The 19,464-nt window shown below is 59.4% G+C and overlaps 1 protein-coding gene across 4 annotated transcripts; it reads right to left on the bottom strand.

The window, feature by feature from the left end:
- Positions 1–580: 580 nt before the first annotated feature.
- Positions 581–17,991, bottom strand: CHST1 (carbohydrate sulfotransferase 1). Of its 4 annotated transcripts, XR_012918937.1 has the most exons (5): positions 17,518–17,991; positions 4,231–4,322; positions 3,683–3,767; positions 985–2,671; positions 581–788 (listed from the first exon to the last, which is right to left on the bottom strand). XR_012918937.1 is itself a non-coding variant. In XM_012790240.2 (4 exons), the coding sequence occupies exon 4, from the start codon at positions 2,627–2,629 to the stop codon at positions 1,394–1,396; it is 1,236 nt and encodes a 411-aa protein (XP_012645694.1). In that variant the 5' UTR covers positions 2,630–2,671; positions 3,683–3,767; positions 4,231–5,289; positions 17,518–17,991; the 3' UTR covers positions 581–1,393. The 4 variants fall into 4 exon arrangements, 3 of the variants coding, with proteins under 3 accessions (XP_012645694.1, XP_012645717.1, XP_020142090.1); XM_012790240.2 differs by having other exon boundaries at positions 581–2,671; positions 4,231–5,289; XM_012790263.2 differs by having other exon boundaries at positions 581–2,671.
- Positions 17,992–19,464: the final 1,473 nt, after the last annotated feature.

Genomic DNA, 19,464 nt, shown 5'->3' with positions numbered 1-19,464 from the left:
ACCAGGCAATCCACTGTCCCAGGACAACAAAGCTGTGACCAGCTATTTCCTTGGACTAAGAGCTGGAGAAGTTGCCCGGAGGAACTCACTAGATTGCCAAGGTAAGTAAGCACAGCAGATATTCTGCCAGCATAGACACCAATAAACCTATGCCTGTTGTTAAAATAGTAAAATACTTCCAGGCCACTTGATAAAACAGCCAATGCCTGGAGTCACCCCACCCCTTGAGTGTTCCCCCTCCCCCATCCTGGCCACACATGCACCAGCTAAAGGAGTAACATCTGGCACACGAAGGGGTCCCAGGATCTCATCCTTAGCCCCAGCCATCTGACTCGGCAAACCATACCACTTGTTAAAGACGTTGAGCATCACCCCTAGCTGAGGAACCTGGTCTCGGCTGACTGAAGGGAAATGAAACCCTGAACTCACTGCTAAGGCGACCAGCGTTCTGGAAGGCAGACTTGCCATTTCATTCCCACCTCCCCCGCCTCCTCGCCCCCCTCCCCAGAGCCAGGCGCACCCAGCCCCCACTGAGCCCTGCGCTCGCCCATCCAGAATGTCCCACAAACACACCCAGAGGTTATTGCACTCTTTTATTTACAGAAAACACAGATAAAGCATTTCAATGTTCATTTAGCAAACTGATCCACTCTTTTTTTTTTCTTTTTGGCACAAAGAAATATCACAGATGGACCCCCAAGATCAATCAGAAACTCCTAAGATTCATCAGTCATCACTGGTCCGAGGGCAGCCACAAGACTCAGACAGACAGACAGCATCGCCACAGACTGGAAAAAATAAACAAGGTCCACATTCACCTCACAGTAAAAACCTGCTCACCGACAGGCAAGGGTGGGCAGGAGGGGGCAGTTTCTCTGCTCTAAGGGGGGGAGGTGGGCGTTGGGGCAGGAAGCAGGGGTGCGGAAGGGGTGGACACCATTCATAAATTAGAGGGAAGTGGTCCTTCTGTTTGGATCTGCTTACCTTGTATGAGACAGTGCAAAAACTACAATACCCCCACCACTCATCCATTCAACAGTCTGGAGAAGCTGTGTGGCTTGGGCCTCTCCTCGAGGGTGCCGTGTGTGTGCGAATGTGTGAGTGTGGTGCTTGTAAACATTGTCACCGTCCACGCAGAGACCCAACGTCCGAGTGTCTGAATGGGGCGGGGCGGGCCGGAGCCCCCTCCGCCGCCCTCTGCCCCAGTGACTCCCGCCGGAGACGTAGTGCAAATTTCAGAGACAAGAAGAGGCAGAAGGGAGCGGGGTGGGCAGGAGGCGGGAAGGACACAAAGACCGGGTGGGAGAGGGCGGGGGAAATAAGGCAACAGTTAAAAACGGTCCATTTTATCAAAACCGACACAAGTGCCTCCCACCCCACCCGGGCGCCCGCGTCACGAGAAGGGGCGGAAGTCCCGCTCCTCCACCAGGCTGACCGAGGGGTTCTTCAGCTCCTCCTCCGACCTGGCCATCCTGTAGCCCAGCTGCGCCAGCACCTGCTGACAGGCGTTCTGCGCAAAGGCCACAATGTCGTAGGAGAGGCGGAAGCGCCACTTCTCGGCCGTGGCGGCCGAGTTTCGCACGGTGCCGTATTTGTGCTTGCCCAGGGTGGGGTCGCCCCGCGTGTTGTTCTGGATCCAGCGCGCCACGTGGCTGTCCAAGGGGATGCCCAGGAACCCGTAGATCTCCTCGGTCTTCTTCATGGGGTTCCGCGCCAGGTCCTCGTAGCGCACCAACATGTACTTGCCCTTGAGCCACGCGGGCCGCGTGAGGCCGGTGGACACGGAGTTGGAGAAGTCCTCGCACACCGTGGTCAGCTGCGTCACATCCAGGTTGTAGGGCTTCCTCCCGGTGCCGTACCAGAGCCGCCAGAGCCGGTACGTGTCGCGGAAGGTCTCGCTGCGTGAAGCCAGAATGCCGCGAGGGTCTCGCACCAGCTGGATGACCTTGAGGTTTAACCGGGGGTCTTCGACCAGAGCCCGCAAGTCGTTAACCTCGGGCACCCGCACCGTCTTGATGGCCACGTGGCTGCGCTCGCGACAGGCCTCCGCCGCCACGGTCAGGTTCAGCAGGCCGCACTTGCGCACGCAGTCCCCCTCCTCCAGGACCAGGTCCGCGGGCCCCGGAGGGTCGCACACCGGGCGCGAGCAGAGGACCCTGCTGGCCCCGCGGCGGAAGATCCTGTCGGTGGTGTGGTTGACCGGCGGCGGCTTGATGTAGTTCTCCAGGAAGTAGAGGTCACAGTCATAAAGGCTCCGCAGGAGGTCGCGGCTGGCACCCAGCATGACCCGCCGGTCGGCCGGGCTCTTGCCCTGGGTGAAGCGGGGGATGAGCGTGTTCTGGACGTGGTAGAGCGGCTCAAACAGGTAGAAGACGTCCAGGTGCTGGTTGAAGAGCTGGCCCACGAAGGAGGAGCCGCTGCGCGTGGTGGCCAGGATGAGGATGTGGGTCTTGCGCGACAGGTTGTAGGCGAAGGTGGGGCCCTCCTCGCACAGGCGCTCGGCCAGCCCGGCCTCCGCCAGCCCCGGGCAGGTGTGGAAGGACTTGGCGGTGAAGGTGCGGATGGCGGTGTACTGGATTGCGATGGAGGCCAGGGCAAGGAGGAGGACGGCCTTCCAGGAACATTGCATGGCTGGGCACCTTCATGGGGCTGCTTCTCCACGGCTCGAGGTCTGCGGGCAAAGGCGGCCAGTGGTCAGGTGCCTGACACGGCAGGGCCCTGGCTGGCGCCCTGGGAAGAGCTGTCTCCAGGGGGCCCAGGGAAACACCCGGCTCCCTGCCCAGTGCTCACACGCACACCCAGAAGACCTGAGCAGCTTCTACACTAGACTCCACCATTCTCAGGGGACTCCTGGGAGCTTCAAGGAGCTGAACAAACACTCCTTGCACCCCAGGATTTAACCTGTGGATGGGTGCACAGGCCTACTGGGCAGGAGCCTCACTGCCCCAACTTCCACACTAAGGGAACGCTGAGGTCCTGCCTCAAGCCATGTCCTGCCCATCACCCCTGCCAGCGTCTTCCACCCCATGACCTGGTGCCCAGTTCCCCAGGGGGTCACCTTTCCTTTGTCCTCTGCCCACCCCTAGGGGAAGAAGAGTCCATGTCAGATGCCTCTTTCTGTCGCCAAGCCCACGTGCAGGAAGGACCCCTGCACTCCATGAGTCGGTGAGCTGCCAGCAGGGCAGGAAAGGTGACAAGTGTGTCAAGTCCCCTCCAACTTGTGGATGTGGGTGACCAGCTTGCTCCAGATGTGGACTTCTGGGGCTCCTGGAGCCTCTAAGAGTCTCTGGAGAAGAGATAAGGATCCAGAAGCCTCCCTTCCCAGGACCCAGGGTTTGCTCCTGGTCACTGGGGGCAAGGGTCCAGGCCACGGGGCCAAAAGACCCCAACTAACACAGAGTGGACTGGTCTGCAAAGATCTTAGGGAGACAGGGGGCCTGGCTCCCCCAAGCCAGTCCCAAGGGCCTCCACCCTTAGCCCTTAGCCCTTTCTGGCCACAGAAGGGAGGCAAGGGAGGGACCACAGGAAAGCAGGGAAAGCGAAGGGCATGCCACGGGCTCAGGACAAGGAGCCAACCTGAGCATCTTGCTAGTGCCCCCAAGGGAGGCCAGCTGGGCCACCAGGCCCTGAGAGAGGGCTGGGGCTGCTCCCAGAGCGAATGCAGGAGGGCTTGACCACTTACCAAAGAGGGGCTGCTCCAAGCTGGGGAGTCCACAGCTGCCAGCGCCTCCAGTTTTAGCCAGTGGTCCCGGCCTGTGACCAGCAGACTACAGGGAGACAGGGAGGGGAGGGGTGCAAAAGTGGGGGTGGGCTCCCAGGGTCCTCTTCCCCACCCCTTCTCTCCCCACAGTGTGCTCCCCAGGCCCAGGCCATGAGGGCCCTGCCTGCTCTCCCAGATCTATCACTGACTCAAGGCCCCAACCAACCAGTGCCATCTCTGATCCCCTAGGTCTGGCCCTCTGAGTCCCGGGCTGCATGCGTCCCACTCCCTTCACCTTCCTCGCCCACCCACCCACGTCCTCCTAACAAGTCACAGTCCCTCTGCTCTCGCCAGGACCCATGGGCAGGGAGGCTGGCACGCCTGCATGCCCAGCTGACCGAGAGCTAGTGCCCCACACGGGCAACAGGGCCCGGAGCACGGCCCAGATTGTTCTGCATTTTAAATTCAACGTGTTCGGTGATTCTCTAGGAGGGGGTCTAGCAGAAGGCTGCAAGGGCAGAGGGGCTCACCCCAGGGCTCCAGGTCGAAAGGGCAGCTCCGAGGGGACAGCTGGGCAGGGGGATCCTTCTTCCAACCACACGGAAGGGAGGAGACCAGCTACCTGAAACTCAAAGCAAAAGTGGACCAGGGAGCATTCCTGACCTTGGCGCTCTGAGCGCTGGAGTGCAAACACCAAGATGGCTGCATTATTTCAGTGAGCATCTATTGCGCACTTCCCTTCGCCGGCACCAGCTCATTTCCCCCTCACAAGAACTTCCTGTGGAAGCCGGCGTCAGCTCATTTCACAGGTGAGAAGGCTGAGGCCCAGAGGAGGAGTAACTGGCCTGGCTCAGCCCCAGTCTGGCAGGTTCCCCAGAGCCCAGGCTCTTTCCCTGTAAGGACATTTGACTTTCTGTTCCTCCAGCTTAGACGTACTTGGCCTTCAACTTGCAGCCAGCCCACTGGTGCCTTGACAAGAGAGGGATCAAGCCTGAGAAGGGGCGGGCAGACGGGTCCGAGACCTGGAGCATGTCCTCTCCCTTTGCTGTCTGCTCTTGTGGCTCTCTTGGCTCCTGGCTGACGGGTGACCTCATGTGCTTTGTGAACACTCTGCCCACACCCCGCTGTTTGGCGCAAGTCCTTTGGGCGCGGAGCGAGTGGATCCTCATTTCCCAAACCTGCAGTGCCGCCTGGCTTATGCGCCCAACTTCTAGCACCGTGTTACTCCCGACAACCCCCTCGAGGAGGTCAGGGTCCTCACTCCCATTGCCCAGATAGAGAAATCGAGTCCTGTTTCAAATACGAAATTCCACTCGTTACCTACAGGAATCGGTACCAGATCACTGAGTGGCAGTAAATAGGGAAAGCCGCACAGTCTAGATTCTTAGGAATTTCTCAATGGGATCAGAGAAAATCACACCCCTGACCACACCCCATCCCGCCCAGCCTTACCCAGTGGCATCAGAGGACGCTGGCCTCCACCCCGGGGGCTGGCCCAGGGACCCAGGGAGATGGCCTCTCTGCTTTAAACCCCGGAAATTGTGGGCCAATTGTGGGCTTGCCAGGTGCCTCAAGACAAATGGGAATGCCTTTAAAGAAACAGACAGGGAATGCCATCAATGCTCGTGCCAGGTAGTATCTGCAGGTTATTTAGGAGTCATTCTTTAGCAGCGATGCCTCCATTTGGAGGCACTTCCTTTGTATTTATTCACAGACATCTATCAGATACCCAGCGTGTGCCAGGCACTGTTCTGGGCACTGTGGGTTACATAGCGTGAAGGAAGGTGAGAACTTCCTGGGCCTTCCTGGTGTCTCTCCCAGGCATACACTCCCAGCCATTAGCTCCTCTCGCTCTCATGCCAACTCTATGAGGCTGACACTGTCACAACCCCATTTTACAGATGAGGACGCTGAGGCTCCCCAATGTCAGATAACTTCTCCAAGTTCACACCCCTAGGAAGGGGTAGAAGCAGGATTCCAGCCCAGGCAATGTGCTATGAAGTCCACGTTCAAATCCTCTTCCCTGATCCACTCCCTGTCTCCACTCATGTCCTACCCCCTTTGGTCCCCAACAAGACTGCAAATAGAACCTTTAAGGAGTCTTCACTTAATTCTAGGATTCCAGTTCCAAAAACAGAATTCACCCCAGGGTTTTCTTTAAAGAGGAGCATCTTAGCATCTTGCCATCTTGCCAGGGAGGGGACCGTTTAAGTCTCTTCCCCCAACTCCTCCTCCTCACCCCCACCCAGAGAAACTTAAGCTGCGGCTTTGCTAACAAATCAGAAGTAACTGGAGCAGCTGGAGGCTCAGATCCCTAAGGCAGTGAGACGCAGCCTCACAGGCTACAGCCTGGGCACCCAGAAGGGGAACGTGTTCGAAGGCCCAGCCACAGGCCATCCCCCCAGCCCCCAGGGAGGGCAAAGCCAGGGCATGGGAATGGGAAGATGGAGGAAGTCAGGCCCTTCTGGAAATGCCCCCTTCTCTCCTGCCAGCCTGGCAGAGCCCGGCCCGGGGCTGGCCAACCTTCCTTGGTATGCTGGAGGCATCTGCCCTGGAAACCAGAGGCCTCAGGGCCAGGTCCTCTTGTTCCCAAGGGAGCCTCAGCCACTACAAAAGACTTCTCAAAGTCCTCCTCCTCCGGGCCTGACTGTGACCCCCAGGGCCCCTCCCTGGGCTTCTAGCAGCCTCTGGCATGGTCTCCCTCCACCTCTGGTTAGTGAAAACCCAAGCAAACCTTGGACACGGGAGCCCAGAATGGATCCTTTCTGCTGGAAGGCAGGGGAGTTGGTGGACTCCCACTGCCGGCAGAAAGCTCAGCGTTCACTGACAGCCAACCTCAGCTGAGGGCAGGAGTGGGAGTGGGGACGGCTCTGTCCTGGGGAACTACAATCCAGAGCCGAGAGCTCAAGCCCTGAGCCCGCCTACGGACCTGTCACCCCAGGTGTGCGGGCCTGCGCGATTCACAGCTACCCCGAGCCTCGGTTTCTCCATCCATAACATGCGTGTGACCATAGACACGGTGGTAAGACTTGAAGGACTGAGAGCATTTAAAGGAACAGACAGGGAATGCCATCAATGCTCCTGCCAGGTAGTATCTGCAGGTTATTTAGGAGTCATTCTTTAGCAGCGATGCCTCCATTTGGAGGCACTTCCTACAGGTGTGACACAGCTCCGGCACCAGCCCCGCTGCTCCCAGCTCAGCCACTTACTGGCGGTGGGACCTTGGCCAGATTGCTCAATCTTTCTGGGCCTCTGTTTTCTCTCCTGCAGAATGGGGACAATTACAACAAGCTGTTGTGAGGACTAATTACTTATAGCTAATACAGTGCCCTGCATAGGGTAAGCACTCAATAAATGTCAGTAATGTCATCATTCAATGTCTGGGTTGCTTTTTTTTTTACAGGAAGTCCCTCAGAACAAACCACACTGCAGCCCGCCGGGTCCCACTCTGCCCCTTCTCCCTGCGGGGGACTTTCCCCAGCAGAGCCACCCCAGTGGCCTCCCTGCTGCCCTCTAGCGGCCACGTCCCGCAGCGCAGCCACCGAGCCCGGCGCCGCGGTGTTCGGAATTCGGGGGCTGCGGCTGCGGACGCGGGCGAGGACACAGCCGGCGGGAGGTGACGGCGCAGGACGCGGCGAGGTGTGAGGGCGGCACGCCCACCCCGGCGGCGGCCTCTGTTCCGCGCACCCCCACTTCCAGCAACAGGCAGCCGCGCCTCCCCCCGGGGCCCCTTCCTCTCTGCTGCGCTCTGGCACGGAAGCAGCACGGAACTGAATGTCACAGGCAGGAACAGCCCACGGCCTCTGCCGGTCCCAGGCTGGGTGACCTTGGACTCACCCTCAGCCTCTCTGTGCCTCGGTTATTCCGCAGATCCAGTGAGCGGAGGGCCTCGCAGCTCTGACCACTGGGGTTTTCTAATCCCAGGAAGGCCCCATACTCCATCCTGATGGTCAATCCGGGCCACCCTCGCGGCAGACACGGGGACTCTCCACTGGGAGTGGGAAAAACCCGGGCATCTTCCAGGAAGATACGAGGGCTGGCATCACTGTCCCCAACTCAGCCTGATCTGTAGCTGCCCCAAACCCAGGGCTCTGCCCTCTGCCGAGTTAGGCCCCTGCCTCCTGCTACATAGAAATCCCAGAACCCCAGAGCTGGAGCTTCTCCGCTTTTATGGACCACAGGCCCCTTAGAACCACAGTCCCTCTCCCAGAAAATTCCATCTGTGCCCACAATTTTCCACATGCAATTTAGAAGTTTCCTGGACTTCCAATAGCCCACACGTGGGCACCCCTTCCCTTCCCTAGAGGCTTAACCCCTCCACCATTAGCTTAACCACCACCCTGGGATTTTCTTTTCAACTGACTATATCAGAGAAGGCTCCACTGACATGTATATGCTGACATGGAACAATTACTCAAGATATATTATTAAGTTAAAAAAAAAAAACCCTAGGGGCCAGGTGCATGGCTCATGCCTGCAATCCTAGCACTTTGGGAGGCTGAGACAGGAGGATTGCTTGAGCCCAGGAATTCAAGACCAGCCTGGAAATATAGCAAGACCCCATCTCTACAAAAAATTAAAAATTAGCTACATGTGGTAGGGCTCACATGTAATCCTAGCTATTCGGGAGGCTGAGGCAAGACAATCACTTCAGCCCAGGAGTTTGAGGCTGCAGTGAGCTGTGATGATGCTTGCTGCTCTCTAGCCTGGGCAACAGAAAGAAAGACCTTGTCTCCAGGGGAAAAAAAATACTAGGGCCAGGAATGTCACCATTTCTGTTTTTAAAAGAGGATGTACATATATATTTGTATACAGGCACAACCAACCACTGCAAGAGCGTGCACTGAACTGGTAACTGTAAGTGGCCCAGAGGGAAGGGGAGCTCAGGAAACCAGGTGGGAGGACGACACAGTTTACGCTGGGCTTTTTTATTCAGTTGAGTTTAACTTTTGGGGACAGAGTGAAGCCACTCCAGGTAGGAACTGGAGAGGTGCTGGATGACAGGGTGGGGCTCTGAACTGGCACCGCACTGTGCCTTCCGTCCGGTCCCCAGGGCACTGCCAGCCGGCTCTCCCTCCCCCATTTCTAAGGCTCCAGGGTAGAAGTCACTGCCTTTCCACCAGCAGTGGGCTCTCTGCGCAGGTGGGCCACTAAGGACAGCAGCCCGCAGAGGCTGCTGAGACGGGGCGGGAGCTAAGAAGAGCCAGGCTTCAAAGGGGGCCTGGGGCTGTGTGAGCAGGTGAGGCCCAAGCTGGGGAAATGACTCCCCTCCCAGCCTTTCTCCCTAAAAAATTCTGTGAAGCCCTGGAAGATGAGGAAGAAAAGCAGAGGAGAAAGGAAAAAAAAAAACAAAAAAACAGAGTATCATATTTCTGCCCAGAATCAAGCCAGGATGGAGGGACCCTAAGGCTCTGTGGTCCCAAGAACTGGAGCAAGGAGCAAGGGAACTGGACAGGCAGAGAGGAGCTGGCAAACAGGCCTCTAGGATGGAGACTGCAGAGAGGAAATGCTTAATCCCTGGCTCCGGCGTAGCCAGCACTCATCCACCATCAACGTTTGTTTAGTTAAGGCTAAAACACATAAAACAGCAAGGTGTTTTTCTTCCTAAGGAAAATGAGGTGATGAAAATGAGGCAAGGGGAAAACAAGAGTATAAAAGTCTGAAAGAACCAGAGGCCAGATCAGTGTACAAGAGTCAAGCCATATGGGGGCTACCCATATGGGTCAGAGCTCCCTGGCAGCCAAGGGGAAAAAGGAAATATTTCATTCACATGTTTCACAGGACCCATGAGATAAAGATTATAGCATCTGCTCAAGAGATGTCTAGCTATTCCTGACACTGAATCTAGTACAAGATTTTTTTGAGGGGTCTCCTTCAGAGCCCTGCGTGTGTACCACCATGAGCCACGTCCTCATGACGTTGTACCTAATAAACTCAAAGACAAGGTTCACAGGACTGTGTCCTAAAGCATCCTTCAGTGTGGGCAGTATGGCAACATACAATCCAGCCAGCGCCACCATCCAGGGGTGTGATCTGATGGGGTCTGGACTCAGCTCTGTGGTCTGGGGAGCTCAGGGGAGACTGCAGGCACCGGTGCCTCTTTCTGGGGCCATGCCCCCCTCAACCTGAAACACTGCAAGGTCTATGGAGCTTCTCCCCAGAACCCGCACCAACACACACGACGTCTGTGTGCCGTTGCTAGAGTCCCTGGGCCCTGTGGCCCATCCACAGACCCCACAGGCAGAGCCCACATACTCTGGGCACTCTAGGGGGGTCACATCCTCACAGTCATGGTTTCCAGGACAAGCACCCAGGGAGTGACTGGTCCACTGACCGTTCACCGTCACGAGAGCTACCTGGCTGCCTTATGAGCCCCCTGACTCCAGAGCAGACCAGTCCTATGTCCACATGTGACACCCGTGGGCATTTCAAGCCTCCATGAGAAGTCCCCCACCTGCATTCGGGGAGCCTTGGGGAGAGACAGGCTGGGGTGTGAACGCCACTGTCTTGCTCTGTGGCTATGAGCCCCTAAGCAAGGCAGGTGACCTCTGCAGGTCTGTTTGTCCTCACATACGAAATGGGAAGAACGATCACAGGCTCTTCAAAAGATTTGGGTTGTGACACAAAGCCAGTGGATGCCCACAGCTTAACACAGTGCTGGGCCCAGAGCCAGTGCTCACTGAATAAGAACCGTGGGCATGATTTTTAGGGGTACTCTAACCCACTTTTAACTTTTTTAAAAAGTTAAGGAGGCAATGCTGGCTGGGTTTAAAAAGTTAAAACAGATGCCACATCCTCTTCCACTGGAGCGCTAACAGCCTGTGTGGCTGGGGACCCTCACTGTCCCGGCTGCAGAAGCCTCACCGAGGTAAGGAGGGCAGCTGGCAGTCTGGCCCCGCGCCCAGCAGGCGGGCCATGGCCGGGGGCGGGGGCTGGGGGAGGGGGGTCCCCAGCCAACCTAAGAGGAAAGTTTTCCCTGCAGTGGGGAGAGTGACTGACCTCCTGGCCATGGCACAAGGCCCCAGTGTGCCCGGCTCCTGGGGGAGGGATGAGTCAGAAGGCCCCGGTTGCCTGTCTCAGGCCGGTCCTACCATAGCCTGGCCTGCGGGAGTGTCCCGACACTGGGCGGAAAAGCCCCGGTTTCCTGCCACCCCCCCAGCAGCCAGGGCCAGAGTCGAAGAGTACTAAGGCCCCACCTCCTGGACACGGGGCTGCAGCCCATCCTCCCTGCTTCAGCGATGGGAAAACATCAACAGGCCTGGAGCACAGGCAGCTGCTGCCGGCCCGGCAGGAGGAGGGGGCCTTCTGTCCTGGATCCCGGAGTCTCTGGTCTCGGCCATCTGCACCTAAGGCCCAGCTGGTCCCGTGGGGACGAGAGCTGGGGTGCAGAATGGATGGGACCCTGAGACTCACCTGAGCCTTGAGGCTATAACATGGGATGGAGGGGGCTGCAGGAGACCACAGAGCTGGCTCCCATCAGGGGACACGTGACACAAGCAGGTACCATGGCCACCTCTCATGGACGAGGCACACTGAGGCTCAGGCGAGTGGGGGAAGCTGTCCAGCATGTGCAGCCAGTCCATGGTGCGGTGAGGACCCAAACTAGGCTGAGGACCCCCAAGCCCTGGCCCTAACTGCAAAGCTTACACCCTCAGGCTGCGCCCGAGAGCAAGAGCGTCAGCCAGCACTGGGACGCCAGAGAAGAGGGTCGAGGAGTGGCAGGGCCTAGGTGGCCACCAGGGGCCAGGACACACTGGTTCCAATCCTGACCTCAACACCCACCCCTGACCCAGACCTTGGCTCATCCATTACTACTGACCATCTCTGAGGACTGGGTCCCTGGGCTCAGCTGGCGGGATGTGGGGACAGCCTGGGGCCCTTTCTGGCTCACACCAATGGGTCTGTGCCATCTCACCAATTCCCAGGGCGTTCTCCCTCCCTGCTGAATGACAATAAGGAACATTATCACGAATGGGGGTGGACAAGGGACTGCTGCACCTGATTGGCGGGAGCCAAAATACACTGTGCTCCCCACGCAGAGGCCGGGTCCGGGGTGGAAAGCAGGTGGAGGTTCCGTGGTTTTATAACAAGGAGCCCAGGAATGCCCATGTCCTATGCAGCCAAGAAGACACCCAAGAATGGCTTTATTACCACATAGCCTGAAATAGTCTGGAATGGGGCATGGGGTTTGGGCTCAAGCCCAGATGGTGCCTCCCTGCTCCCTAAGCCCAGAGCTTATCGCCAGCCCACAGCTGGTGCCAAGGATGCCCCTGTGCCAGGACGCCAGCAAGGCCCACCCCGCCGCCTCTCCGGCTCCTGGGAGAGACACACTAGGAAGAGCCCCACTCCACCCACGGGGTGCACGGCCAGTCAGAGAAGCGTCCCTGCCCAGCACCGACAGGGCCTATACAGGGAGACTGATGGCAGCTGCTCACCCAGAGCCCAGCTCCTCGGCATGAACCTCTCACGCATCACCATGTTTGATCCTCTCCACGAGCCTGGGGGGAAGGACTACAGCTGTATCCATGGCACAGGTGAGGGACCCAGGCTCGGAGAGGCTGAAGGACTTGCTCACCAGCTCAGAAGTGACAGGGTAGAGAACCCAATTCAGGCTCCGGGGTCACGTGGGGGGTGTATACCCAAGTGAGGGCCTCGCCTCTCCAAAGCATTCCCTGGAGGCTTCCCTTCCCTCCCCACTCGGACCTCCTAGAATGTCTGAGCCACCCCATTCTGCTCCCCTCAGCTTTACGTACACCTTAAAGGTTAGGAGCGGTGTAACGGGTGACACCCAGACCTTGAGCCCTGGCCAGCCCTACCCTCCCTGAGCCCCAGGTACCTAGGTGAGAGGAGGCCACCCCCATCCCAGGGCAGGTGAGGGGCTGAAACGAGACGGTGCACATAAATCTCTCAGTAGAGTGACTGCTACGTAGTCATCTCTCCATCAACGGCGCCTTCAGCGCGTCGGCACCAGGCTGGGCTGTCCGTGGTCCTCATCTGCCCTGCAGAATCCGTGACGTCTCAGGCCCTCCCTCCAGCTCTCTCCTGTCCCTCCTCCCCCAGTGCCCAGCGTGGGGCCCTCGGCACACTGCAGGGACTCAGTGGGTCCTAAACAACTCACGGACACCGGCAGACACTCTGGGGAAGGGAAGGGACCGTGCCTTCTTCCCATCCCTGAGAAGGAGACAGCATTCCCAGCAACTCCAGCCCACAGCCTTCCAGCTCTAATCAAGGAGCAAACACAGGCCGGGCGTGGTGGCTCACGCCTGTAATCCTAGCACTTTGGGAGGCCGAGGCGGGCGGATTGCTCAAGGTCAGGAGTTCGAAACCAGCCTGAGCGAGACTCCGTCTCTACCAAAAATAGAAATAAATTAATTGACCAACTAAAAAAAATATATATCTATACAAAAAAAAAAAAAAATTAGCCGGGCATGGTGGCGCATGCCTGTAGTCCCAGCTACTCGGGAGGCTGAGGCAGTAGGATCGCTGAGCCGCGGAGATTGAGGTTGAGGTTGCTGTGAGCCAGGCTGATGCCACGGCACTCACTCTAGCCTGGGCAACAAAGTGAGACTCTGTCTCAAAAAAAAAAAAAAAAAAGGAGCAAACACAAAGAAGGAATCTCTAAACATTTAGAAAACGCGGGAACCCTGTGCCCCACGCGGCACCGTGGGGATTTATAAAGAACAAATCATGCCTGACAAACTTGATAGCTTTCTTGATAGAATTACAAGACTGGTAGATGAAGGAAACGCAGGCAGGGTAATATATCTTGATTTTTAGCAAAGCATTTGATACAGCGCCTCGAGTAATCTTACAAAATTAATTCAAACAGACTTGGCCCTAAGCACTTGTCAAGGGGCCTAATAGCAGGAGGGGGCAGGTCCCAAGGGTCCCGGGTGGCGGAGGCAAGCCCGGGGGAAGGGGCCGGAGGGCAGCAAGTCTGGGAGTGGGGGCGGGGCTGCCAGGACCCAGCGCTGGGTCAGATCTTATCTAACATCTTCATTAATGATCCTGAGAGAGGGAGTAAACAGTCCGTTAATGAAATTTGCAGAGGATATTAAATTGGAAGGTGTTGTGAACACCAATGAGGACAGCAAAGCGGTCCAGAGAGACCTAGGGGGGAAGAACCTTGGCAGGAACCCGAGAGCTGGCAGGGGGTGTCGGGGGGATGCTGGCAGCAGCTGGGGCTGCCTGGGTTGCCGGGCAGAGGGACGGGCATCCCCAGGGCTGGTGTGGAGCTGGGACAGGCCACAGCTAGCTTGGGTTCTGGCAACACAGGCAAACCCCAGGAATCTCGGGTTTTCCATCTGTAAAATAGAAGGAAGGGCCAGCAGATAACAGGGACGCTTTGCAGCTCTGACAGCTGTCAGCCACGGGAGGGACTCTGCAGAGCCTGGAGCTGAAGCCCACCTACAGGAGGCAGGGAGGGAGTATGACACGGGAGTGTGACACGGGGAGGGTCCCTGCATGAGAGAGAAGGGCCAGTGAGGGGGACACGGGCTGAGCCATCACTGGCACCCAGAATCTCCCCGCGCTGTGCTCTGCGATATGGCTGAGGCTGGCACTGCTGGGGTCAGCCTCCTGCCCTGCCCTGGCAGGTGGGATGACAACAGATCAGATGGGGCTCAGGCTGGAGCCCCAGCCCATCCAGACTCGCTGGGCATGCCGGGAACACTTGAGCAAGAGAGGCTCGAACTTGGGGAGGGGGTGGGCAGGGCAGGGTCTGTTAGCTTTCTGGAGAGTTCCTGATCCCTCTCTGGCCGACCATAAGGAGAGAGATGCTTCTCCAGCCAGATGAACCAGATGAACCAGCCTCTGTAGGCTCAGGGGAGGTGGCCTGCCTCACCCAACCCCTTCTCTCTGTCACAAAAGGGCCACCCTCTCTGCCTGGACCTCTCTGTCCCTCTCCCTCTGCCCCAATTCCAAGGGGATCCAGGACCAACCCTCCCCCAGGGGGCTGAGGCAGGAAGCCGCCTGTCCATCTGGACCTGGAGTATTTGGTCCCACAAGGCTCCTAGACAGGTAGGGTGGGAACAAGAGCCAGGCTGCCCAGCGTGGTGGAGGGCCCTCAGCAACCTGCAACAAATGCTCTGTAGAAGGAAATGGATGGCTGCTTCCCAGCAGGGGGTGTGCCAGGGCTGCTGGGGGAGGCTCTTTGAAAAGCAGGAGACGGGCCAGCCAACTAGATGTCAGGACCACCTGCTGGGACACAGGGGAGGCTCCAGGTGAACATGCCGGGGGAGTTTCTTCCAATCCCCTGACTTAATAATAATGACACTTATGAACACTTACTATGGGCCCGTTCTAAGTGTGTTCCAGATCGTAATGCATTTGACCTTCACAGCTCCCCTACCAGGTAGGTGTTCTTATTTTCCCTATTTTACAGAGGAGGAAACTGAGGCATTGAAAGGTAGCCATGGGCCTTGCCACCTAGCCAAAGGTCCACACAAGCAGCAGCAGCCTGCCACCACAGGGGCAGCCAAGCACCTCCCAATGAGGGACCTCAGTGGGCGGGGAGAGGCAGCCCCTCCTACAGGGAGCCCAGGGCCTTGCCCACCCTCATGCTCCCCACCGAAGGGAGTTGGTCCAACTCCCGCCACACTTGTGGAGCCTGATTTTACTATATGTTTCCTTTCTCCCCCACCACGGCCGTGCTACATCGAGTCCTCCGAACAAGTCTGTTTCCATGGAAACCATACAGTGACTCAGGGCTTCGGGACCTTCTCTGAACCAGATTATGAATATCAAATGCTCCCTCCCCGCACCGATGCAGAGTGGAGTTGGGAAAGTAAAGAGAGAGCCACAGTGCGCAAGGGAGGAGACGGGGGCGGGGTGGCAAGGGGAAACCCAGGAGGCCATGAACCTGACCCGCGGGGGAGAACCTGGCATCCCCCACCACACCCGGTGGAGTGCTCCCACCCAGTGGAGGACAGACCTACACCTCCTCCCTTCTCCAATGCAGCCTGACACACACCCCTATATCAGCACCACCCTGCTCCAGAGCTAGGGCCCTGGAGGCAGGGGGGCGGAGGGAGGGTGGGTAAGGGGCATCTACACCTCTCCTACTAATAGGGCCTGCGCATGGCAGAGAGAGAGGGAAGCTGTCTGTCAGAGGAGCTTGACTTCAGATGCCAAGGAGGAAAGCTACAGCCAAAAGCATCACAACTACTCAGCAAAGAGGGAAATTTGGATTTTAGGGGGATTGTGCTACTGCTTTGAGATGAGGAGGCCAGCCGGGTGTTAAGTGAAGGGGCAGGGGATAGCTGGACATGATTTCAAAGACCCAGCAGAGTTGGGGGGATAATTAGCACAGACTTCCTCTCACCTGCACTCCTCTCCTCCCCAGCCCACCACATGACCTGAGGCTGCTCCAGAGATGGCCAGGATCTCAGGCATCAGCAGGAAAATGAAAGTCTGCAGGGTTGGGCTCCTGGGCTCCCACAGGGGTCTGAGGCCCAAGGGCAAATCCACCCCTCCTTTCCCCAGCAGCTCCCTAAAGACCCAGGAGGGAGGAGAATGGAATAGGTTGGAAGCTTGATACCTCCCTGGTGAATCCAATGTGTGAGTCATGACGGTGAAAGCACTTTGAAAAAGAAACAGGGTCATCATGATGCCTGGAAGTGTCCCTGGCTGCCGAGGACAGGAGCCTGGGAACTGCCTGCCCAGGTAAGGGGTCTAACTGAAACAGCCCAGCCCCACCTCAAGGGGCTGTGGCACCTCTGAAGGTAGGTGCCTGGGACCTCGGCCCCCACCGGCTTGCCTCTCACGTGCCGTTTGTTTGTCTGCCAGGGTGCTGCCTCCTGCCCCCAATCCTGACCCCCGCTCCCACCAGCCAGTCCCCCAGAAGATGCTGGGCTGAATTTCTGTCCTTGACTGGACATCCACCTCCCCTGCCCCAGCCTCCACCTCTCTGCCAATGGCCTAAGCCCATCCTCTGGCACCTGGACCCTGAGAGTGGCCCTTCCTAGGAGCCTCCTGCTTAGGGGCAGTTTTTAAGTCCATCGGGAAGAAATCAGAACAGAGCAGAAGAACCTAATCCTGGGAAGGGGCAGGACTGGAATGGGGGAAGGGGCACATGTGAAATCAGGCCAAGGTGCCACCCCAGGACGACCCTTGGGTCCTACCTTCCTCAGGTAGCTTGGCCTTTTAACTCCTAGAATCTCGGCTAGGGCTGCTCCGGGATGTTGCTGTGAAAGCAAGCGTCGGGTCCCTGGAGCCCAGGAGAGGCTGCTGCCCCGACCCTACCCAGAGAAGGGCGGGAGGGCTGTGCTGGTTCCCGTGGGGGCTCTGCACCATCGGCGGCTCCGGGCCCACAGGGGCCCGTCTCATCGCAGCGCGGTGGATGCGGGTGCTGGGCCAGAGCTGCGAGCAGGAAGCGAGGGGCGGCCCCTCGCCTCCGGCTGGAGCCCGGGTTTGGAAAGTTGGTGCGGGCGCGGGGACCTCAGGGTCTCAAGGCGCCTCAGCAGCCCCGAGACCCGCAGGCTGTGGGACGGTGAGCCCGCTAGAGCCCCCGGGTGCGCTCCGCAGCGGAGGGGAGCGGGGCGCCTCGGGGGCCGCCGCGCGTCTCAAGTTTGCTGCCCTCCTCCAATGGGGGCGGGGAGGGCTGGGGTGATCGCGGCGCTCGCCGGCCACCAGCCCAGGCAGCCCCTTCCTGCGCCCAACACGCGGAGGTCCCTCGCCACCACCACCCCTCCACGCACCGCCCGTAGCCACTGTCCCCGGGCGGAGGGGCGTCTCCCACCGCGCCCGCGCCCCTCCCGGCTGCTGCGGCGGAGTGTCCGTTCCCGCCCGCCCCGGGGCCCGCCGGGCCCCGCCAATACCTGGTCGGGGGCGCGCCGGGAGCCGCTGCAGCGCCCAGCGCCGGCTCCATCCTCGGGTCTGGAGTCAGGCTCGCCGGGGGCCCGCGGGTGGCGGCGGCGACAGCGGAGGCGGCATCCTCCGCCTCCCGCGCCCTCCTCCTCGGCCTCCCTCCTCCCTCCTCTTCCTCCGCCTCCGCGCGCCCCTCACGGGCCCCTATTCATGGCCCGGGGGCGCGAGCCCGGGGCGGCCAGAGCAGTAGACTGCGTTCTCCCGGGCAGGGCGCGGGACCCGGGGCCGGGGCGCCGGGACCCGAGGGACGCCGGGCCAGGGGCCAGGGGCCGGGACCCAGGGCGCCGCAGCCCCGGGCGCCGGAGGAGAGCAGCAGCCGCAGGCGCCGGAGCCTCACGGAGCGCCCGCCCGCGTCCCCGAGCCGACAGCGGCGGCGGCGGCAGCAGCGGCTTCAGCGCCGAGCGAGCGGCGGGCGCTGCGGCCCCGGCTCCACCCCCGAGCCGCCCGCCCCTTCTCTTCCCCACCCCTCCAGCGCGCCCTCCGCCCCCCGCGCCGCCCGGCAGCCCGCGCTCCGGACGCCCCCTCTGCAGGCCGCTCCGGTGCCAGCCCCCACCCACCCGCCGGGCAGGCCACGCCCACCGGCTCCGCGAGCCCAGCGGGCAAGGGCAGGGGCTGCCACTGGCACCCCTTACGGTTCTTCCCGTAGCCTCCCTGCCCCCACCCCCCGAGGACGCAGCTCGCTGGGCCGCCCGCCGAAGCCTTTCTCCTGAGCGCCCCCCTCCCCCGAAGTCCGGCTGGGGCCCCAGCCTGGCCCCTGGCCCAGCTGTCCTCTACCTCCTCCCCAGCCAGCTCGACAGAGGGACTCCAGAACCCAGAACCGGAGCCAACCACATTTCAGTGCCAATACCCCAACACACACCCCTGGCCCATCCTCCTCCGCCGCCCCTTTACCTCGCAAGTGTGGCAATGAGTCATTTGCCCCTGCGCCAGTTGTCGCTCCGGAGCAGGGTCCGGGGTAAGGTGGGACGGGCTGAGTAGGGCATGGAGTGGATTTGCCGGCAGACTATCTTCCAGGCCACCCTCCACCCCGCCCACCCTCTTCCCTCCAGACGGCCTCAGGGCTCCTGGGTGGAACTCCAGAGCCACCGCTGCCCTTCTGTGTGGAGCAGCCCCAGAGCTGGCAAAGCGAGCACCTTGGGCCTTCATGCTCTGCACAAATATTGACTGAGCATCTCCCGCAGGCCAGGCCTGCATGGCCACCAGGGATAGGTTGGTGACAAGGCAAATGGACCCCTGGCCTCTCAGAGTGGAGTGGAGAGGAAGCAGGGTAAACAGGCAAAACACTGGGGTCAGTGTCCCTGGGCTGGAGAGGACAGCAGGGAATGCCAGCCTTGCAGCATGTCTGACCATGGCCAAGGCTGGCCACCCCATGGGCCTGTTTCCTTATCTGGGGAATGGGTGGGTGGTTTGGCTGGCTGAGCCTCTGATGTTCCTCAGCTCTGACCAGATGATCACCTTCCCACCTACAGCCTCTCGGTCACTCCTGGGCCGCAGGCAGAGAGCAGCGGATGGCTTGAAAACCCCAGGCAGTTCTGGGAGGCTCCTCTCCTAGGTATGGAAAGACAGCGGCTGCCTCCGCCCCACGCAGCAGCAGGGTGGTCAGCACAGCAGCTTCCCGGGTCAGAGGAGCCTGCCCTGTGTTTGCCATGTGACTTTGTGTGAGTGACACAGCCTCTCTGCCGCTCAGTTTCCTCGCCCAGAAGATGGAGATACTGGTCCTCACCTTGTCCTGGGGCTGCTACGATCACCAGATGGTCAAATGTACGTAAAGCACTCAGCACGGTGTCTGGCACAGGGTGAGTGCTTAGTAATTGCGCGATGTCATTATTGTTACCGACTGGTTGGTAGCCAGGAGCAAATAGTCACACACTCACCAAGACAAGAATGACAGCTATGCT

This window comes from Microcebus murinus, chromosome 4, assembly GCF_040939455.1.
Source record: "Microcebus murinus isolate Inina chromosome 4, M.murinus_Inina_mat1.0, whole genome shotgun sequence".
NCBI classification, from domain to species: Eukaryota; Metazoa; Chordata; class Mammalia; order Primates; family Cheirogaleidae; genus Microcebus; species Microcebus murinus.
This window is presented reverse-complemented; position numbering and strand designations above follow the sequence as displayed.